Source organism: Eublepharis macularius, chromosome 9 (genome assembly GCF_028583425.1).
Source record: "Eublepharis macularius isolate TG4126 chromosome 9, MPM_Emac_v1.0, whole genome shotgun sequence".
Classification (NCBI taxonomy): Eukaryota; Metazoa; Chordata; class Lepidosauria; order Squamata; family Eublepharidae; genus Eublepharis; species Eublepharis macularius.
Window position 1 is genome coordinate 29,873,347 of NC_072798.1, and position 23,892 is coordinate 29,897,238.

At 44.2% G+C, this 23,892-nt stretch overlaps 1 protein-coding gene across 2 annotated transcripts in view; it reads right to left on the minus strand.

Annotated features, from left to right (window-relative positions):
* The window catches only part of PAH (phenylalanine hydroxylase), a 56,249-nt gene extending 43,832 nt beyond the window's left edge, over positions 1-12,417 (minus strand). The window contains exon 1 of one of the 2 annotated variants that reach the window (XM_054988810.1): positions 12,201-12,417. In XM_054988810.1, the coding sequence (XP_054844785.1) occupies positions 12,201-12,203 (3 nt within the window). In that variant the 5' untranslated portion in view covers positions 12,204-12,417. Of the gene's footprint in view, positions 1-4,848; positions 4,965-12,200 lie in introns of those variants that run through there. The other variant, XM_054988809.1, reaches the window with a different exon arrangement.
* Between the last annotated feature and the right edge of the window lie 11,475 nt (positions 12,418-23,892).

Genomic DNA, 23,892 nt, shown 5'->3' on the forward strand with positions numbered 1-23,892 from the left:
TTTGCATCCTGTAAGTTGGTACCATATTATATGAATGGCAACTTTTAAAAATTGGTTCAGTAAGCCAGGCTTTCCAGCCATACCAGGCTTACAAAATTCATGTGTGTTTCTTGTGATTCCGTCCTGTACCCTAAAATTCAGGGAATAGAAATTCCAGTTAAGTGCCACCCATGCCAGCATTAAATTAAGTCCTATTAATCATTCCTCCAATGTTGGCTTTTCGGAAGGAGGTAGTTTATCTCAATTTTCCGGAAAATGTTTATTTTTCCACAGAGATTTTCTAAACACGGTTGCTCTCAGTACTGCCTCAGGTAAGCAGTACTTCAGAAACACCTAGATCTGTAAAGTATATTGAAATTCCTCCACACTTTTTCAGAAGAAATATAATAAATCTATTTTATAGAACTCAGAGCTCTTTGAAAGATGTTGCCTTCTGTGCAACAACCTTCATAGTATTTACACTGTACTGAGTGGAGGGGGTAAGCCACAGATAGAGTCTCTTTCTCATCTAGCACGGATGTTAAATTTTGCAATTTATTGATTTTTTCTTTGCAACATTGACTAGAAACTTTCCCCATACAATCAAGACTTCAGTTAACTATGTGTCAAGTATGCTTAAATTTATAGAGATGAGAGCCCCTCATTAAGGGCCAGCAGTTCTTCCTACAGGGATCACTTCTGTTCTAGGATTCATGTCATTCAACAATTGATGCACACCAAAACTGTGCTGTGAGGTGGACTCATGGACTAAAATCCTGCCAGAACTCTTTCCCCCATAAATATTTATTTCACAGTCTGGAACAAACTCTGTGTTCTTGGTAAGCCTAGGCTCTAATCAGTGGTTCTTGGAGGGGGGAACAACAAGCTAAAGAAAGCCATTTGTTACTAATAACCTTGCTAATGAAGATAGAAACAGTGACGGGCGTCAAAGATGGGAGGTTGCACAATTTACTAGGAAAACCTTGAATAAATCAACAAAAGAACTTTTTAGAGTACCATGTGACTTTGCTCTTTTCTACACCAGTTAATTTTGTCCCTGGAAAGGACAGAAGTCCTTTACTCAGATGCCAGCGTGGTTGCAGTCTTGTAATTTAATACAACATTTTGGTCCACAAAAACAGATGGAAGGCCATCAGTAAAGAAAAAAGCACTTCCAAAGTGCATGTGATCATCCATGTTAACATTCCTGTCCGAACCTGGTTTCAAATGGCTCTGGTTAAAGTACTTATCAGAGTTTGGCAAGCTTCCCAGCCGAGGGGAGGGAGAAAGTCTGCTTATGTGAAGAAACAACAGGTCTGCGTTTGGAAATCTACAGAGAAAGAAACTTTACGTTGGCTTAAGCAAGAGGACAGTTCCAGATGGATTAGTCTGTAGCCGCAGAATAAAACAGGAGTCTGGTGGCAGTTTAAGGACAAACAAAATTTATTCCAGTACAAGTTTTTGTAAACAAGAGTGCTCTTCATCAGATGGATTGGAGTGTACATCCATCAAGCTAGATTTACATATACCAAAGAAAGTGTATGTTTGTGTGGGTGGGGGTGGAGTGGAGTGTCACAAAGATACAAAACAGAGTCCAACCCAAAGAGTAATCAGTTCATTCAACATGGGTACAAGACACTTTCGGCTATTGTTAGATATGCAAAATGTAAAATCTTAGGTAGGATGAAATGACAAAAGCAGACACAATATGAAGTTACAGAGGTATAGCTGATGTAACTGCAGAGTGCAGATGTTTATCTGTAAGAGGTCAGATAGGTACAAAGTACAAGGCCTCTCCTTCTGGGGATCTGGGGCAGTGTTTCAACCTCCACCTGTGCTCCACTTGCATGTTTGTAAATAAGGGAAAATTTACAAAAATAACATAGTTCTCCAGTGCACACACCCTTCCCCTCAGGAAACCAATCCAGGCAAAGTGCTGTCCCTGGAACTTCTCATTGTCTGGAGAAGTTGGGAGTGGATAACAATACCATACAAAATCTGACATGTAGACGAGAAAGGAAAATAAAGGCTTTTTTTTTTCAGCCCTCCCCTACCCGGTACTGCTGGGAAATAAAGGCTTTGATTTAAATTACAGAATTCCTTGGCAGATCTTTTTGGGTTCTTTTTTTAATCACTTTCTAAAATGAAGAACTGTATCCATGAAAATTTCAGTGCTGCTTCGAAACATTGCCCAATCTCATGCTAATTTTCTTTTGCCAGTATCTGGTTGCTCACGTTGTTTCCCACAGCTCCTTAACAGTGCTGCATATGTCAGCAGAATCATTGCCACTTCCCTCCTTAAATCAAAGTTTAAAACGCATTTGAAGGAGCTTCTCCTGAGGCAAAAATTACAGAAGAATTACAGCAGAATTTCTTAGGGTGGGGGTGGTGCCATCTTGAAGTTTCCCCATACAAATCATTCCTCACATTTTAAGAACAAGTACTTTGGCATATTCGTCATCTGCTTGGAATCTCTAAGGATTCTAAAGCAACAACCTGGGGAGGGGGAGGGAGAAGCAGCCCAGGGACCCACAAAGTCCAGCATCCCATTTCCTCCAGCAACCAGGTACCCCAGCAGACTCCCAAATAGGGTAGAGAGGCCAAAGCCATCTCCAGCTGCTCCCCCATCCCCAAAACTGATGTTCAGCCAGGGGCCTCCCAATATGGCGGTCTCGTTCTGCCATCATGGATAAGAACTATTGATGGACTTTTTCTCTACAAATTTGCCAAATCCTTATTTAAGGCTGTCTACGCTATTGGTCATCCCAGGGCTTTTTTTCTGGGAAAAGAGGTGGTGGAACTCAGTGGGTTGCCCTTGGAGAAAATGGTCACATGACTGGCGGCCCCACCCCCTGATCTCCAGACAGAGGGGAGTTTAGATTGCCCTCCCTGCCGCTCGGCGGCGCGGAGGGCAATCTAAGCTCCCCTCTGTCTGGAGATCAGGGGGCGGGGCCACCAGCCATGTGACCATTTTCAAGAGGTTCCGGAACTCCGTTCCACCGCGTTCCTGCTGAAAAAAAGCCCTGGGTCATCCCCATATTCTATGGCTCATTATACATTGTTGGAAGAAGTTCTTTTGCTTGTTCCTTTGCCTGCCTATTAATTTCATTGGGCGCACCCAAGTTTTAGTATTTGAGAGGGGGGTTCTCTGCCCACAGTTGCTATGCTACATAACTTATCATCTGTATCACCCTCCCCCTTTATGTTTTCCCCCCTAAACCGAAATCCTGTAAAGGCTTCCCTAGTACCTTCTTCTGCTTTCTGTCTTGACACATGAACATAATTTTTCTTCACCTCATAATAAAGACCTACAAGGTGTTCACCAACACCATGGGAATGACTGAATGGACTAAGGACAGCTTCACATGGTGCTGGGGCTCAATGGTAGACCATCTGCTTTGAATGCAAAAGGTCCCAGGTTCAAGCCCAAGCATCTCCAATTAAAAGGGTCAGGTAAAAGGTGATTTGAAAGAGCTCCACCTGAGAGCCACTGCCTACCAGCGAAGACAGTACTAAGGGTCTGGCATGGTGTCAAGCAACTTCATGTATTAAATTGCTGCACGAAACATGAGTGTGACACCTGTGTTTCCCTACAATAAGCATGCAATGAGGACAGTACATACATCTGGACAAGGTTTCTGACATACCCACCTGTGTAAAAGACCTCCATATGACATGTGAATTTGTTTCATTTTTATCCCACCCTTCCTCCAAGGGCCTCTGATGCCATGAGTGATCCTTCCCACTTCCATTTTATCCTCACAACAATTCTGTGAGGAGTGATTGGCCCAAGATCCCCCAGGAAGCTTCACAGCTGAGTGGGGTCTTTCAGAACCATCATACTGGATGATGATGATGATAACTGAGCTTATCTACCACTCTCCTAGACAGATTAGTGCCCCACCCAGAGCAATGAGCAAGGTCAGTCCTGTTATTATCCTCACAGCACAGCTAGGGAGCTGGGGCTGAGAGAAATGGCTGACCCAAGGACACCTGCTGAGGTCATGGCAGTAGTGGGAGCTGAACTAGGAGAGTGCAGATTCGCAGCCCAGCCACGTAACCACTATGTTACATGATCCCTCAAGGTGACTCAGCGGTGGTTGTGACTGAAAACACCACGAACACACGAAGCTGCCTTACATTGAATCAAACCATTGATCTAACAAAGTCATTATTACCTACTATTCTAGGTAGCAGAGGCTCTCAATGGTCACCAGGCACAGGTCTTTCACATCTCCTCCTACTGGACCCTTTTAAATGGAGATGCCAGGGCTTGAACCTGGGACCTTTTGCATGCAAAGCAGATGCTCTCTCACTGAGCTACAACATAAACACCTGAGCTATCTGTGGCAATCCTTATATGTTGAGCTTTCCTGGTCAGTTCAAGCTACTTACACAAAAACCCTACTTCGCTGCATATTTAAAATGCAATGATGCAGCCATGAGTTTAACTGTTCTAAACTCTAGAAACTCACTAAAAAAAAGTTAACGAATGAAGCAGAGTTGTCAACTTTTCAACTGGTCTCTATAAAGGTACATTTTATTGCAGTCTGTTATGCAGTAAATTATTAATTCCAGAATTATGCAACATTTATTGCAGATAATGGCATTGTTGGAAGCCCCGATTCAGGGCCAGTTGAAAAGCTGGCAGTCCCCACAGAATGGTGTAGTAATTGTTTCATGGCATCCGATATTTTTTATAAAGTAACCAACCACAATGGAAACTTGTTCAAATATGAAAGTACATCAGTTAATGACAAACAGGCCGCCTTGTAGAAGCCATTGCCTCTGATGATCTTACTTGTTTATTTATTGCAAATATTTATACTCTACCCTCCCCACAATAAAACGCTGGAGGTGGTAACTTACTTGAAATGCATCTCCATTCATGCTGCTAACCTCTTTATCCAATTTCCCCCTCAAGCTACTCATGGACAGGATTTTTCTTCCAGTAGCCTGATAGCCTTTCTGTTTTGGGAGGCTGCCCAGTGTACATCGTACTCATATATTTCAAGTTGAGTTTACAAGAGTCATCAGTCTCCTCCTTTGATCCCGCCCAGTCTCTTGCAGAGGTTGGACACAGGGGGCGTTTTCCTTACACACACACCCGTTCCACCCCTTCTGTCAAGTGGCACGAAGTCACCGAATTGGAGCATCCTTTCGCTACAACATGTGGATTCTGTTGGGATGAATGCCATGGCTTTTTAAGCCATTGTGGTTTGTTTTGTGCAATATTATAATTTCAGCCCTTTGAAGACTCTGGCATTTTCCCACCCATGTGAGCAAATATTAATAACATTCGGCCTTACGTTCTTGTGTTATTTCCATCTGCATTTAATTTTCTTGCCTGTGTGCAGAAGGATACAAACAGATGAGTTGTAAATACAGCCTTAGTCTTATAAATATAGAATTGCCACTTCTTGATAATTGTATGTCAGTTGGCCTCTGGCCTCTTGAGTTGAACATGTGCAATCCTAAGGAAAGTTTCTCCAGTCTAAACCTATTGATTTCAATGGGCTTAGTGGAATAACTCTTCTTAGGATTGTACTGTTAGTGTTGATAAGAGTTTGCCTCTGAATATTGTGAAGGCAGCATGGAGCTGCTGTCCAAGTTTGAATTGCGCCTTCCTCCCAAACCAATATAAAAGAGCAGATGAAGGGTGTGGAGAACAACAGCATGCAAGTTTGAAACAAGAACTACTTTGAACGAAAAAAGAAGAGCTGGGGATGGGTCAGTTTTTGGTTTTGATCAGTTTCTATCTTTAAGTAGCTGGGGGGGGGGAAGGTGCTCTGATTTAAATTTGAGCCACAGTACAGAGACAGGAAGCTTTAATCTCTTCCACTGCTTTGTTGTCCCAACCCAAGGATCTGAAATTGTTATCCGTCTGTTGGGGGGGGGAGTCAGAATTCAGGCTGGCAATTATGTTGCCTTGAAGTGGCTTCTGGGAGTTCTTGAAACTGGGAAAACAGCCACATGAGGCAAGTTAACTTCCCCACACCTATATCATAGTCCTGATCTATTGGGTTGTCATCTCTGGGTAGGGAAATACCTGGACATTTGGGGGGCAGGCCTTGGGGAGAGTGGGATTTGGAGTCAGGCTGGAGTTCAGCTGGTTATAATCCCATACAGTCCAAAGTAGCCATTTTCTTCTCAGGACCCGATTTCTGTCACCTAGAGATCTGTTGTAATTCCTGGAGGCCTCCAGCCACCACCTGGAGGTTGGCAACCCTATCCTGATCTGGACTGCATAACACCCCTCCTCTCCACAACTGCTTTTTACCAATAAAAATAGCTGAGGAAATCTACTCATAGATCTCTCTGTTTCTCTTACAGTTTGGCCTTAGAACATGTTGTTTGGTAGAAATACCATGCATGCTGTTCCTACTTTGATTGACACAGACATTCTGGTTACTGAAGCTTTGGAGTACGATAATTCCGGGCTATGATGACCATTAGGCATAACTCCCATTTTCCAACTCCACATTTAAAACTCAACAACTTTGTTTCCTTTACCATGTAGCTCTTAGGTTTGTGCAGTACTCTCCCTGTTGTGCTCCACCCTTCTCCAAAAAGGGGCCTCTCTGCAGGGGCTGGATTAAAACATTCTGAGGCTCTCAGCAATGTCCAGTTTAAGAGGCCCAATAAAAAGGATAATGTAGCAATTTTAGTAAGTTTCTTGTGTTCTGAGGCCCTCACAATCTGAGGCCCTAAACTGCAGTTTACTTAGCTTTAGAAACTCTCCAAATTAAACTTGAATGTGGGAATAGTGGAATACATGCCAGAGAAAAATTATGAAACGATCTTACCTCCCTTCCTCCTCCCTAATCAGAGTTAATTGGGGACCTGATAACTCTTCCTATCCAACAATCACTGGTCATTATACCTATAGTTCCACCCAGGTATAATCAACCAAACCTTTCCCATTTTATTGCCCCACCTTTGGAGACAGCCATCAAATCATTGTCTTTGGGAACAAGATATAATTTTTGCCCAAGAATATGTTTGGCAATACAATTGGGCTCTCAGCCATGTGCTCAGTGTGTGTTCTAGGTCCTTTCACGCACCCTCAGATTATGTCTGAGCCCCTCTTCCCCTTCCATGAAACACTGGCTGTCCTCACTACTACTTCTGCGGACTTTGTTCTCTCTCCAGGACTGGTAAGTATCACACCATCCCAATTACTCTTTCCATTTTCCTCCCTGCTTTCTAGTTAGCTATGTGTATGCTGTATGTGTTTTCGGTATGCTTGCCTTTTACTTCTCTGTTAATAATGAAACCTTTCCTGTTGTACACCAGCCTGTTTACTAGAGAGTTCTCTGAGGGAGTGATCCTGGCATACATAGGTGGAGATCCTGCTAGTTACCCCATCTCAAAGCTTCTCTTTGTATGCTAATTCCCCCCAACTCACAAGGAACCCCCCTATTTATGGTAACAGATCAATAGTGAATTATGCGGGCATCATCCTGTACCTTTGAGTATTGTGAGTAGACATGGGCATGAACCAAAAAAATTTAATGAACCAGCGGTTCATGGTTCAGTGCCGACGATGAACCCGAACCAGCAAACCGCAACGAACATTTCCTGCTGACGAACCAGTTCAAGGTTCATGGTTCATGGGCGTCAGAATGGCCCTCGTTGGACTTAGAGAGCCTATATTCCCAGGGAGTGTTTAGCAGGCTCTCCTCCAGCCAGCATCCAAGTTTGGTCAAGATTGCAATAGGGATCTTGGAGTTATACCCTCTCTAATCCGAGGCCCCCAGGAAACTCCCATTCAATACAATTAGAGCCACCAGTTGACGTTGGCCCAGCGTACAAGGGGTTGGCCGTCAGAACTGCCTATCAGGGTTTGCAGGGATGAGATTGGAGTGCCCATGGCTACAGAACACCCCCTCCCCCCTCCCTCCCCCCAGGTGTCTTCTCCCATGTAACCAATTGTAACCAATTTGCAGCTCCATGGTTGGAAGGAAGACCTGCCCATCAAGGAAAACTGGGTTTCGATTCGGGTTTCCAGGGTAACAGAAGGAGTGCAGACAGAGTTCAGGCATTCCCCTAGCTCCGTTTCCAAGGGAATTGATTGATGGTGATTGACTGTCTGGCTTCACGAACCGTGGGTGAACGCAATGAACCGGGCTTCCAACGAATGCTGGTTCATTGGTCATGGACCCTCACAAACTGCCGGTTCACAAACAGACAATCAGGCAATTCGTGGGGTTTTTTTGGTTCGTAATGCGGTTCGTGCCCATGTCTAATCGTGAGTCGACACACAAGCCTTAGCGTGCAGACAGAAACTCTCGCAGAAGTATGTGTGAGTGTGAGTACAGATCTTGTGTGTTTGATGCTACAAGAGCAACTATCTGAGTTGGAATCTTTTCCCCCGTTTCAACTCTTTGGCCTGTGTCATCCAGCCGCACTTACTACTCACGCCTGCAACCGTGAGGCTAAGTAGAATGCAAAGACACGACACGTGGTTCTTTCCTGGGACCTATTCCATATTTTGGTCTATTTTGGGTCGGTTGGAAGTTAAGACCAGCTTTCCCCTGCCCCGTCCTCGGAATTGGCTGTTAGCTGTCATTTTACGCTTGGTAGTGGGAGAGACCTTCCCATGCCACAGCCTTTAAGTTCCAAAGGATTCGTGTCCCTTGGAAGAACAACTCTGTGCATCTGCCGTGGTGACAGAATTGTTAGGGTTTAGCAATTTTCCTGGATTGTGGAGCAAGGTACCCCTCCCTTCTGAAAAATTTGGCATTTGAATGAAGTAGTTCAGTATGGTTCCTCACCCCTCCTTTCCCTGCCACTCAGCATATCCCCAACAGAGTGCCAGTTGTAAGTTCCAGCAAGTTCATTTCCCCTCTTTGCCACTCTACTGGATAGCAGAGCCAAAGTTTCTTTAAGGATTAGGGCAAATCCTCCCTGCTCCTGAGCTATGTCCCCGTTTTAGGTTTATGGTTAGGGGTTAACTAACGGTGTTGTACAGATCCATTAAGGACTCTCTGGAGTGAGAATAGGAACTCCTTGGCCAGGTGCAAAAGTCCTCTCCAGCTTAGCCCACCTACCCCCAGTGGAAAGCTGTGAAAATGTTCAAGCGAAGCCCTAGCTTGGAAACTTAATTAAAGTTCACACCTAATGGACTGTAGAATCCCCTGCATAAATTTAAATATCCTAGATTTTAGAATATCTAGTGCACAGGTAAACCTTTTTTATAAAAGTAGTAACATGGAAGAAAAACTAAGGAAAGATGACAGTGTAGGAAAGCTGGAGAAACGGTTAAGTCAGCAAGGAAAGAACTCATGGGATCCTAAGTGCTTTAGAACTCTTGATCCCTTGGGTACCCTAAAGGAGAATTTTGAAGAGTATTGTTTGAATTTTAAACCTAGAGGAAATAAAAAGGATTTTGTGTAAGTAATTTTGTATTTGTGTGCATGGACAGCTGTAGGAAGTAATATCTTGCCACCTAGCTGGGGTAGCAGCTGCAATCTCTTCCCTCTGTTTGTGTGTGTGTTTGTGAGCCATGTGTAAGAAGGGCCCCTTGCTCCTCAAGGCACACTGGGCTTCTTCAGAAGGGTTGTACTTTGTGGGCAATTTCCAGGCTGGGTGGTAGACTGGCAGACAGCCCAGGACACAGTTTGTAACCTGGTGCTAACTCCTGGGCGGAATCCACACTTCCCTACCTTCCGGTTTTCCTGTGCATTTATTGAGCTGGATTCTATCTTGCAATATCCCAGGCTGTGTTCACATTCCCTTTCTTACTGAGTCAGCATTGCGCTATGCTTCGTTCAAATCCCTGGGAGAAAAGCAGGATAAGGGGTGGGTCTAGATCCACCGTCGCCGATGATGGCATGACTTTTTTTTTAATTTAATGAGAGATTTCCGCTATATCGGTTTTCCGCTGTATTGCAAATACGTTTGATTCATAGACAACCGAGACCAAAGTAGCATTTTCTGTTGTCGGAGAGCCCCAGGAGAACACAAAGGGTCACTGAAAAAGATTGCGGACATTGGTGGGACACAGGTGTTCGCATGGCCAGTTACCACAGACTACTGCTCAACTATACTTATAGGATAGCGATTTTTCGCTATTCCAATAATTTTAAATTTTAAAAAATTCCCGGAAAGAGTCAACCTTTGCAGCCACAATCCACTTATTGGAAATTACCTAGGCTGTCCGTCAGAAGTAAAACATTATTCACTGTAATAAAAATGACACCTCCCCCCTTTATGCCTCCACGGGCTTTTTACAATGCCACTTCCCAAACTGCTTGGGAATTGAAATGGGATTGTGCAATAGCACTAGGAAAGCACCCTTTAAAAAAAAATAAACTGGACGAGGGTGTGGGCATGCCTCAGACAGAGTTGGGACCATAAGAATTGCTTGGCAAAGAGGGACGGTGTTCCGGAGAGGCAAGAAACAAGGAAGTGGGGGTGGTTAAGAGGGGGTGGTCTCTTTGTGAACCACTTCTATTTGTTCACATCCCTGGTGAGAACTGCACAAGAGAAGCATTGGAAAGCATGACAAACTCGCCTGAGGCGCAGCGCAACAGATGCAAAAGAATGGCGGGATTGAGGTGAGAGTATGTGAACAGCCCTCTGAGAAGCGCATAAATGGCGGGAAAATAGCGGCAAACTTGAGACGTGTGGATTTAGCCCTGGTACTGGGGAAACTTGAGTTATGCACTGATTTACTCCCTCTGCTCTGAACTTCTGATCAGTTCAGTAGCTGGGGAAGTTAGTGTGTGCATTTAGAGGGTGAATATGATTACAGTTAGGTGCAACAGCTCCCCTGCTAAGAGTTCATCCTAGCCCCCCCCCTTTTGCTAGGTCCTCAGACCTAGTGGCTGCCAGCAAAGTCTTATTCGTTGTATTATCTTGGACTGATTTTTTTCTGGTAAAACTCTGATTTAGAACCTGAGATAGGCAAGACATGTGGCTGACATTGAGTAAAAAGGAAGAGCTGTTGTAGCACAGTGGTTAAGTGATTTGGCTGTGAATCAGCACTCTACTGGTTTGAATCCCACTACTGCCATGAGCTCAGTAGGCGGCCTTGGGTAAGCCACTCCTCTCAGCCCCAGATCCCCAGCTGTAATAACACGAACTTGTTCACTGCTCTCGGTGAGGCACTAATCTGTCTAGAAGAGTGGTATACAAGTGCTATTATTATTATTATTATTATTACTACTACTACTACTACTACTACTATTATTATTATTATTAAGTTAGATGCAAGTCTGCTGGGGTGTGAGAGAAATATGATTTAGTTTTGGAGAAGGGAAATTTAACCTCCAATCTTAAAGAGACCCAAGAAGAATTAGAAATGGCCAATGCTACTGCAACAGCCACCCAGAACAGAGTAGCTTCCCTGAAAGAGCAATTAAAGGAAGCCAGACAGGCTGCTAAATTTCTGGGCGCCCAAGTTAAAACCCAAAAGGTCAAGGTCAGCCATGTTGGGATAGAGACTCTAAAGAGACAACTTGATTTGCATAGAGAGTTGATTGTTTCTATCCATCTCAGTGATTTGCCGGAGCCCACACTCTTGACCAGCTTGCCTGCTGATGCCTTAGCCGAATACCTCCATAATCCAGAGTATGTGAGAAATGCCCTTGTAGTGCCTGTTAAAACCAATGTTATAGAGAAGACTACTAACAGAGGTGCACCACAAAGGGAGGAAGTTATAGAAACTGTGCATTGGTCTGTCACTGAACCCAAGACAATTGCAGAGACTGGGTATTCCTGGATGGCAGTCTTCCCATCTTGCTAACATGTGTGGTTCCAGCAATGATGTCTCTGCCATTGAGGCTGGAAGCACTTCAAAAACTACACCATTTAGACTCCTGACTAAAGGTTGAAGCTAGCTGCAGGCCTCTGGGAATTAAAATTAACTCAAACTGCAAAAGGAAAACACTCGAGGGATGAATCTCACCCAGAACTCAACAAAAACTTTCCCAAATGTCCCTAAAGGAAAACTAGCAGATAGGCAAAATAAGATAAGGGAACTAACAAGCCTAAACAAGGAAGAGATTTTAGAAATAAAACACCTTAATAAGCATTTAGGGTAACAGGTCCCATTTCCCTTTCATGTTCTAATGCCTGCCCAGGGACATCACCGATTGAGCTTTAGTTGCTGTAATTCATCCAGGGAGATTATATATGCAAATATAGCTATATTTGAAATGCAATACATGTTTACATAAGAAGGAGAAATATAGATGAAACAAATCAACACTCACCATTCTAGTTTATGTCTTTTCTTTCCTTTTTAAGAGTCTTTGTAACATAAATGACAGCATCACGTCAGAAGTGCCTGCAGTAATATTATGAACACAGACACCAGTTTTGCAAACTGTGCTTATTGGCTCGAGCAGGAGGACTGACTTTCAATGGATCAGCATGCAATGTAAATAAAACTTCCATTTGTTTGCCGTCCAGGTATCACCTGGATGGTTTCTTTCCATTCTCTTCTCTCCAGGAGATTCATTCTCTCTGCGTGTGTTTTAAAACATCTGAAAAAATCAGGTGACCACCTTTTAAATCCTATTTAAAATACTACACTGGCTTTTAGGGTCAGGCATTTTTTAAAGAATAGCTGAGGCCCCATGACAATGACCTTTGAACTTTCTATTTTAAAGTCCAATCTGCCACATGATTCCAAAAATTTTTTTTAAAATGTCTTAGATATTTTTAAACTTTAGACGTTTGGTTCTCCATTTAGCAAATGATGCCATTTACTTCTGTGCTATGAAAAGCACAAACTACCAATTTCCACACATTAAAACACTATGAAAAAGGGACCGGACAGGCAACCTGAGAGAGGGGGTGGCCACCCCTGCCTCAAAGTGAGCAGCGGTGTGTCCAGTCCTAAAGAAACCTACTCTGGACCTGGAAAGCTGAATAATTACTGCCCAGTCTCAAATGAACCATTCTTGAGCAAGGTTATTGAATGAATGGTGGCTGAGCAACTTCAGGGATTTCTGAATGAAGCCAAGTGTTTGGATCCATTCCAATCTGGTTTCAGGCCTGGTCACAGAACTGGAATGGCCTTGGCTGCCCTGGCTGGGACAATTGGTAGAGTGAGGGCAACCCTGTTAATTCTCCTAGACCTCCCAGCAGCTTTTGATATCATCAATCATGATATCCTTCTGGATTGCCTTTTGAGGTTGGGAGTGTCAGGCACTGTTTTGCGGTGGTTTCAGTCCTACCTTGAAGGTAGGTTTCAGAATGTTCTGGAGGGCGCCTGTTCCATCCCTTGGCCTCTGGGTTCCATAAGGTTCCATCTTGTTCTACATGCTCTGCAACATCCATGTAAAGCCACTGGGAGAGGTCATCCAGAAATTTGGATTAAGTTGTCACCAATGTGTGGATGGTACTCAGCTCTGTCTCATGCTACCAGTAGACCCCAGAGAGGCTGTGGGAAGCATAAGCAGGTACCTGGAGGCAGTTTGGGATGGATGAAGACTAACACGCTGAAAGTTAATCCTTACAAAATAGAAATGCTATTAGTGGGGAGAAGGGTGACCCAAGAATGGGGATATCTGCTATTCCAGGTGGGACTGCACTCCTTTTAAAGGAGCAGGCTCCTAGCTTGGGAGTACTGCTGGACTCCGGCCTCTTATTGGATAAACAGGTGGAAGCAGTAGCCAGCTCCTTTTATCAGCTGGTAAGCCAGCTGCAGCCTTTACTGGATGGGAAGTATCTTGCCACTGTGATGCATGCCCTGACGAAATCTAGATTAGATTACTGCAATGCACTCCGTGTGCAGCTGTCCTTGAAGACTGTCCAGAATTTGCAATTGGTGCAGAAAGCTGCAGCCAAGAGTGTTTACTGGAGTGGGTCACAGAGACCATACCTCACCAGTCTTGTTCCATCTACACTGGCTCCCAATTTGCTTCTGGGCCCAATTCAAGGTGCTGGCCTGGTATTAACCTTTAAAGCCCTATACAGCTTGGAACCAGCAAGGATGGAGTCATAGTTTTTTGAAGGAAGGATTCCTTAAGGACCACTTTCTCCCATATGAGCCTTCCCATCCACTCTGGTCACTTTGGGAAGCCCTGCTTTGGGTGTCCCTGCCACGTGAGGCTAGATGGGTGGCAACCAAAGGATCTTCTTGGTTGTGGTGGTACCAAAATTTTGCAATTCTCTCCCCAGGAAGATACGCCTTTCTCCCTCTGTCATTGTTTTTCACCAGCAGGTGACTTTTGTTGTTGTTGTTTTATATGGCATACCCCCAGTAAACTCTTATTGGCCTCCTCTCTGATTTGTGTGTGTTTATATTTTTTTTTTTATTTTTATATACATTTTAAATGTTATTTTAATGCTTTAATATTTGCTGTTCACCACCTACTTTGGGTAGAAAGACAGCATATAAATGTTTTCAACAAGCAAACAAACCTACACAAAACAGTACATAGGAGGTACTATTCTTGTTATTTTATTACACATTGCTTCCATCCTTGCTCCACCTCCTCCTGGAATAATAGTTTTTTGAAGGAAGGATTACTAAACATGAAACAGTATGAATGGGGGGGAAGAGTTCGACCAATCTGCCTTCAGCATTCCAGCCCTGATTCAAATTGCCTCTTCAACTGCTTTGAAAGAAAATCAAATATTTCACCAGACCTCCCATCACAGACCTCTGCAGTCTCCTTTAGTGGAGTTTTAAGCTTGCTCCTCTTCATCATATTAACTAGCCACTAGATGGCGGTCTCTCCACATGGGATTGCAGACTGTGTAGTGTGTGCTTTATCTTTTTTCCGAGCACTCAGACTCATCACTGTTGGAAAGGGGAGGCGAGTGCAAATTAATTAATGGAAGGCAGGCAGTTTTTCTATGGGGAACTCCGTCTCCTCTGCACCTGGATCCAGCACCTGCCCTTTTCTTCATTCTAGTTAACTTGAGTTAACTTGATTGATTTGTAGCAACAACCCCAAGTGCTGCTACTCTCCAGGAATTTTGGTCAATACTCAAATGATTCTGTTTTCACTACTTAGCAAGGGATCCCATTCAGAGAGAAATAAACAACTTAAATAACGCAGAGCTGAAAGAGGAGGCTCTTTCATCTCTGGAACAACCGACCCTTTCCCAGTTCAGGAATCTGCCAAACGGTATTCACATTGGGGCAAGAGAAAGACAGAGAATGCATCTCTATCAGCAAGGTTACTAGGACAGCCCAATCCAGTCATGTGTTGTTGCAGCAAACTGTGCAGTGGGACCATATCTGGATGAGCTTCTCAAGGTGATCCTACAAGTGGTAATTCAATGAAGATGAATGACAACCCCGTTTAGAAGACCACTTTTCTGAGAGTAAGCCCCTCTGAATAAAATGAAACTTCCTTCTGCTTAGGATTGCCTTCTCTGTCTACCTTCTGCTGTAAGTAGTTGTGTGTAGTCAATGTGTACACAATCAATGCAATGTAGCGGATAGTATGTCAGACTAGGACCTTGGAAACCCAGCTTTGAATCTCCGCTCTGCCGTGGAAGCTTACTGAGCAAGCTTGGCCAAGTCCCTCTCTCTCAGTCTAAGTTGTTGTAAAGATAAAATGGAGGAGAGGAGAATGATGTTGTAGGCTTCTCTAGATCCTCTCTGGAGAGAAGAGCAAGGTATCAATTATTAAATAAATATGCATGACTACAACCAGATCATAGCGAAAGCTCCCACTCCCCATTTCAACAAATTAAGCCTCTAATGCAAGGACAGAACATTTATTTTCTCCAGGTTGTTGGCAACCCTGGACCAGGGATGGGCTCCCCCTCTGATTCAAAGGAAAAGCCATATAAAAGCTTCATTTACTATCATATGGTTGCCACTTAAAATTGGCTATGTGGTGCTGTGATGTTGTCATGATCCCTGATTGGCTGGGATCACGTAGGAATGAAAGACATGCTGAAAACAGCATCAAAGGATACTGGGGCTGGTACCAGGTACAAAACAAAAAAGGAAAAGATTATAAAACCCCAACACCACTGTCTTCCTTAAAAATGTTTGGATGCAGAAATTCTGGACCTCACTTTTAATAATCTTGCTGGGAGGGGATCAATTCTATGCAGAGACAGAGTCAAAATATCTGGTTACAATTCATAAGCGTATGTCCTACGGCCATTTCTGGAACAACTTTTTTTCTTCTGTGAGAAAGTCAATCAAATGACTAAAATGGAAACTTTGAAAGAATGTACAATATGTGTGTTTGGGGCAAAGCAGGTCCAGATACACTAAAAATCCCAAAAGTGATTTGGTCGATATAATCCTTGTCACTTGCCTGTTCCTGGCTGCACTTATTTATTCAGTAAAATATGTATATTCTGCCTTTCCCCAGGTCTCAAGGCTAGTTTACACACTCAAATTTAAAATACACAATAATCCTCCCAAACCCCACCCCATGAAAATACATTCAGCCGCCACCCCACATTAAAAACCACAGCGAGTAAAACAATATTGTAATGCCCCCTAAACACCGCTAGAGAAGGCACCACCTCTCCTGTTCCATGGGAGTAGCATCTATGATGGAAAAAGTATGGGCTCTAGTGGATGCCAAGCAGGCCATCCCAAGTGCAAGAACAGCCAATAGGCGGCAGTCCGAAGCCCACACCTAGTGCACTGAAGCACATGGGGCAAGACAGTCCTTTAGAAAGGTGGCTCCTTAGGCTTTTAAAGGCTAAAGGTCATAACCAGCACCTTCAGAAACAAACTGGAAGCCAATGCAGCTGTTTTAAAACAGGCAAAATAATAGAGTGGCCATATTCTGTACCAGCTGCATATTCTGGATTGTCTTCAAGGGCAGCCCAAAATAGAGAACATTAGTGTAATTGTGAGGTTACAAAAGGGGAGAGCTGGTGAACCAGATGTAGCTGATAAAAAAGATTCTTGGTCAGTGCTCTAACTGGCTTTTCAAAAACCAAGGCTGTATCACTGAGAATCACCACATTTTTAACTTGCTCTGCAAACACCAACTTCACTCGTTCTAAACCCAGTAGATATAATCCTTCCAGAGCATCAGCCTTCCCAGCCAGCATCACCTCCATCTTGTCAGGATTCAGCTGGTTCTGCTGACCAAGCACTGCTGGAGACTTAAATAATGAGATCTGGATGGAACTGAGTGTCATATGCATATTGATGACATCCACTCCCAAAGCTTTGGGCAATCTCATTTAAAGACCTCATATAGATATTGAAGAGCATGTAGGAGAAAATAGAGCCCTCTGGTACTGCACAGGACAAATCCCACCCTGAAGTCTGCTTCTCCAGTAGAAATTCTTTGTATCCAATGAAACAAAGAGAATAAAACCAATGAAGGGCTACTCCCATAACACAACTGCATATTGCAATTGATGGATAACAATGGAGAGGTCACCTGTGTCAAAGGCCACTGATAGATCTAATGGTATCTTCAGGGATGACTGTCCCCTGACCAGCTTTAAATAATCTACCAGTCCAAATAAAACCATCTTGGTTCTAAATCCAGATCTGGAATCAGATCAAAAGGGAAAAAGGTAGATGTGCCATCCAGGAATCCCTAGAGCTGCTTCCACACCACATGTTCTACCACTTTCCCTGGAGACTGGCCTATAATTGGCCACCTTCTCCTTAGCCTATGAAGGTTTTTAAGGCAGACGTCTAATACTTCCTAACTTCAAAGGTCTAGGGACAGCCCCTGTTAATGGCTTCATTTGAACACTCCAATACCTTTTCCTAGAATGATTTTAAAAGCTAGCAAAGGCACAGATCAAGAGCACAAGTGGTGGCTCTCACCACCCCACCCAGGATCCAGTCAGCCCTTGTCAATCTGTCCATAACAAAAGGACAAGCAGTTGCTTCTGATACCTCAAATACTGGATCTACTCTCAACTTGGCCTCCAAGTTGGAATGGCTGAGGGAGATTATATCAGCAAAGTTCCTCACAGAAACATCATAGCTAGAGACCCAATTGCTGTGACCTGGATGGCCCAGGTAAGCCTGATCTTGTCAGATCTCAAAAGCTAAGCAGAGTTGGCCTTGGTTAGTAATTGGATGGGAGATTTCCAATGAAGACCAAGATTACAGAGGCAAGCAATGGCAAACCACCTCTGATCATCTTTAGCCATGAAAACCCCACCAGGGGTCACCTTAAGTCAGTTACGACTTGAGGGCAGCACAAACACACACACAGGGGCCTAATTAATATCATTAGTGGGGTTGGATTTTGGTGTTATCATTAACATTAAACAATTGAGCTGGACGAGATTTAGCAGACACAAGTGTGGCCAAAAGAAAAAAAAACCTTCCTTGCCACCCTCATCTCTATGTATGATGTCCCTCATCACAACTCCATGCAGCAACCAAGGCCAAAATGTAATGCTACCTGAAAGGTTATAATTAGGGTAGGTCTGAGAGAAAAGAAAGTGTTACACAGGGGTTGCTAGAGTCACACACTTTGAATTTCTTCTAGATTTCTTGACAATAAGAAGTGGGCCTCTCACAGTAGCTGGTAATAAAAGTATATTGGCATAACCAAGTTCATACTCAAATCCTTTTGAAATCTGCTGGGTTTAAGTTCGACATTACTTACACATCCCTGTGATTTCAATGAACTTAAATGAAACTAGGTTTAATTGGACTGGAGAGACTTGGTGTGTGAGGCCATTTCATTAGGGTTGAGCTTTTGTTTTTAAACTTGGGGCCGGGGAATAAAAATTGAATGTTATACATATCTCTGTCAGAAGGAGAGCAAGAAGCGAGCCGATTAAGGAGGAGGGGAAAGAGTCAGAAGATCTAAAATTGACATCCTGGAAGTGAAACTGATCTTGCTACAGGAATGTAGTCTGCTGAGGTCTTTCTACGGTATTTCCATTTATCATTGCTGACCATTTCCGTGGTTTGCAAAGGGCTTTCTTGATTCTATAAAAAACCATGGAGCCATGGTTGCTCCAGGTTCTCGGTTTGCCTGAACTAATTCTGTTTTCTTTGACACTGAGCATTTTCAGGTTCATTCCAGCCCTTTGTTACAGCCAGTGTGTGGTTCAGTGACTCTCACGGGCCCTGTGGTGCCCACCAATTTGTTTCCTGGGGCCCATTTCCTCCTCCCCCTCTAGAAGAGCCCAGGAGATGTTATCTTTGTGCCTGCAAGGAGCACCCATTCAGAAACAGGACAGGACAACACTTGGCTTGGAATCTTTCTGACTCAGTGGCTCAGTCCTCTGCAGCCATTTCGTGGTTAGCTGTGCCCTCTCAGGGTGATGGGGCCAGCTCACACATTCTCAAAATCCCCCAAAGTGCCCCCCAAACTCAACCATGTTGGGACCCCTGCTTTTCTAACTTCCCCCCTCTCATTTAGTGATCACCGTTTCATTAATCAGTCTGTCTCAGTATGCAATTACCTGATTTCAGCATAAGTTTTGTCTGTCTTGTATGCATGACTGCAGTGAGACCAAAATAGTGTTTGCCCATGTATATTACTAATTGCAGTGTGCCCACAGTGAGTTTACCTGTCTTTGTCTGTGTTACTTGCACTATGGCAAGATGGCTTGAGCAGAGAACCAGCCCTGTTAGTAAGACTTACTGGAACCAGGTCATCCTTCTCCAGGAAAGGGTGCAGTCAACTAACCAGTTTGAACTGATAAAATGCACTCCTGGCCACTGCTGCTACCTGTACATTACTCTGGTAATGGATCATCACACTGAAGTTGGGAAGGAATTCCCTAAGCAACATCATCCTATGAATAACATGATTTGAGTCCAATGGCATCTTAAAGATCAGAAAGATTTTTTGTGTATAAGCTTTCCAGAGTCAAATCTCCTTTCTTCAGATATCAGATATCTGAAGAAGGAAGCTTTGATTCTCAATAACCTGAAAATCTTCCTGGTCTTTAAAGTACCACTGGACTCAAACCCTGCTGTTCTACCACAGACCAACTCAGCTACCCACCTAAAACCATCCTATGAATGTTTATTGAGGTCCCAATAGGACTGCCTACAAATAGTTTGATCTAATGCAAGTATGAAAACTCTAGGTCCAGAAGCATCTTAAGGACCAACTAGATTTCCAGGGTATGAGCTTTTGAGAGTCAAAGCTCCCTTCATCAGATACATGGAGAGGAAAAAGGAAGGAGTCTTTATAATCCAGGCAGAGGGTGGAAGGGGTATTGTCAATAGAGTGCCAGGAAGCTAGCTGCAATATGTGTTGTAATTTGCTTAATAGAGCAGGGGTACAAAGTACAGAAAATTATCATCTGTGATGTGAGAAAAATCCTATGTCCCAATTCAACCCTGGGGGATCCATTGTTTCAAATTTGCAAATAAACTAAGTTTCAGCAATCTTGCATTGAAATTTCCTTTCAAATTTCTCTGCTTGAGAACTGCTACTCTTAAGTTAGCAATAGAATGTCCTAGAAAATTAAAATGTTCTCCCACTAGTTTTGAATGTTGTCATTTTTTTATATCAAATTTATGTCCATTCATTCTTTTTACAAAGGAGCTGACCTGTTTGTCCAGTATAGAGAGCTGAAGGGCATTGCTGACAGGTGATAGCATACATGGGCAGCGCCAGGGTTTTTGGCGCCTGCAGCCGGGCACACACACACCACACTGCGTGATGATGATATCACATGTGACATCATCACACAAGTGTGCGCTGTGAGCTGGCCCCATTGCTGCGGCGGGCAGCTGGAACAGTGTGTGGGTGGCCTCCCAGCTCTCCTGCTCAGTTGCCCTGCGCCGCCCCAGACACCTGTCACGCCTGGCCCGCAGCTGCTGTGCCCAACTGGGGGCGTGTGCTGGCAGTGATGCGGAGCTGGAAGGCTGGGAGGCTGCAGCAGCTGTGGCTTCCCATCCCTCCTGCTCAGCCACCAGTGCTGCCGCCACCAGCTCCGTGGTGCACACCCCCGCCCCAGCACCCCCTCCGGCACCCCAGTGTTTGCGGCAACTGCCTATCTGGCCTCAATGGGCGTGCCAGCCCTGATAGCATATATAATATTGGAAGATGAATGAGTGAATGAGCATAAGATAGTATAGCTGGTGTTTTAGGTCCAGTGATTGTGATGTTGGAGCAAATATGGGGGCAGAGTTGGCATACTGGCATGCAAACCAATCACATGCATGCTTGACCAGTATTAATTTCAATTAGACTAATTAAAAATCTGCTACCTAATGAATCAGACTGCAGCCCTAAAAATGAGGTTTAAAAACACTGGCCAAAATTTCTAAGTGGGTTTCAGTTACTGTGCACAGGGTTTAAGATTTAGAGCAGGAGATTAGTCTACGTGACCTCGAAATTCTTTGCTCATCTGAAGAGGGTCTTTGCAGGTGCCAGTCTGTACATGGGCAAAATCAACAGCAGCCTGTACACAGGCTTTCTCTGTGGTGGCCCCTACCCTATGGAATGGCCTGCCTGAGGAGGTCAGGAGAACCCCCACCCTCCTGGCTTTCCGCAAACAATGCAAAACTGAATTATTCAAAAAGGCCTTTTTCTCAGCTAAGAAGGCGGAGGGGTTCCAGATGTTTCGCTAATGAGTTAGGAACCATAGATGTCACCATTATGTTGCCTTACATATTATCTGTTGCTTTAAATATGTACTCCTATATACTCCCTGTGCTTCATGTTGTTTAGTGTAAGTCCTAGAACTGATTATGTTCTGTTTCAGCAATTAAACAACCCCATACTGGATTCTTGACATAGTATTCATCTACCCTATGACATTGTTTATGGAAATGTTCTTGACACTCTATGGAGATGCCTGCCCTTGTCCTTGCCACTGATTGTACTAATCCCACACTATGTAATCTGCCTTGAGTCTCAGTGAGAAAGGTGGAATATAAATGACATAAATAAATAAAATAAAAATCCCTTGAAGGAAAAAATGTCCAGTGTTTTTAACAGGTTATTCACCTCTATGTCACAAAAAGCCTCAACTGCCTGGTTCTACACAGTCTTTAAAGAGATGCATCAGTAACCATAGACTTTACTACTGTGTACTATCTGCTGCTTTAAGTATGACCCTAACTGGATAATTCTATGTTGTTTAATATGTCAGAATTGCCACTGTTCTGTTTCAGCATTTCTTCAATTGTGTGTATTGGATTTCTGCTGGTTTAATATCTTCACAAATTTGCATTTATATATTCTATTACTTTGTTTACTGAAATGTCCTTTGAAATTGACTGTACTAATTTACTTTGTGTAATCCGCCTTGAGGCTCCCTGAGAAAGGCAGACTATAAATGACAAAAATAAATAAAATTTGTCTCTATGAAAAGGTTAGGGCATCCTCCCCCCCGCAGCACCTCCCCTTGTGCCTCGGCATCTCCTGGAAAAGAACGCCCCCCTGTGACCTGCTAAGGGTCTGGCGGGAGTCCGGGAACGTCGAAGGCTCCAGCCCAGCCGAGGGCAGCCGAGCCGTTCTTGCCACGCCGGTCCTGGCAGCCAGGAGCCCGCCTGGCTCGGCCGCTGATGGACGCGGGACACGTGGCTGCACAATGGAGACACACGCCTGACCTCAGGCCCAGTCGGCAAACTGCCCCTGACCCCGTCCCGGCATCCCTCGCGTCAGGAAGGAGGGCTCTGGCCGGACGGCAGCTTTGCCCCCCAGCCCGATTGCACCGCCGTCCGGCCTCAGCTGCGAGGACGGAGCACCTCGCAAAAGCCGCGGAAAGTCAGCAGGCCTTGCTGCGGAGGAACAGGCCCGGACCGGTCAAAGGGACTCGCCGGCTGGTCTCAGCGCCGCCGCCTCCTTCGTGGCAGCCAGCTCTGTCAGAGAGATGGGAGGAAGCGCCTTCTCTCTCCCGTCCTCCGTCTCCCTCTGCAGCCTTATATGCAAACTGTCACTTCGGGTTAGCTTGAGCCCCGCGGCCGATCATTAGCATGAGCTGTAGCTAATATGCTTAAACCGCTCTAATTATTTATTATGGCCTAATAAGGTGGTGAAGGGAGAGCTCCCAAGACACTTCTTAAAAAAGTTTATATCTCCCAGAGAAAGTTCCTCTTTTTTTTTTTTTTGAAGGCGGGTCTCGGTGAGAAAGGCGGGGTACAAATGGACAGAGGGACATTTGTTGAGGCCCGTACAAAGGTAAATAAATTCCAGCTGCTATAATTTCGCCGACTGGTTCTTCTAACCCCTTTCTTCGTCTCTCCCCGACAACCCTTGGAAATCGGACCTAAGAGGAGGACTTCCCCTGCAATCCTACAGGGAGTTGCACCCTTCATGATCCCGTTGACTTCAATGGAGTTAACTGTACTAGGGGACGGCACCTTCTCACTCCATTCCAATGCTGCACAGGAACACAAACAATGCAATCCTAAGAAGAGTTGCTCCAGTCAAAGACCAGTGGCTTCAATGGGCTTAGACTGGAGTAACTCTTCTTAGGATTGCACTGAAAGTCTTCCCCTTTAGAATAGAAGAGTCCAGTAGCACCTTTAAGACTAACCAACTTTGCTGTAGCATAAGCTTTCGAGAATCACAGTTCTCTTCTTCAGATGCATCTGTAGCATAAGCTTACGAGAATCACAGTTCTCTTCCTCAGATGCATCTGAAGAAGAGAACTGTGATTCTCGAAAGCTTATGCTACAGTAAAGTTGGTAAGTCTTAAAGGTGCTACTAGACTCTTTTCTATTTTTGCTACTACAGACTAACACGGCTAACTCCCCTGGATTTATATGCCCCTTTAGAATGACTGTGTAAAAAAATTAAACTTGAGGAATACTTTGCCTAGAATTAAAATTGCTTCTAAATCTGGGGCAAGAAGCCTGTCACAAAGTTCTCCACCCTCCTCTCTCTCTCTCTCTCTCTCACACACACACACACACACACATATACTTAATTAACACTATTTTGGAATTCAGGCTTGCTTTTTTTCAGAATTCTGATTCAAAATAAGTTAATTTCTCGGTGGGCTTTGTCCCTTCTCTCTCTCCCCTTCCTCGAAGTTCTTTTTTACCCCCACCCCCTCGCCCTTCCAGGC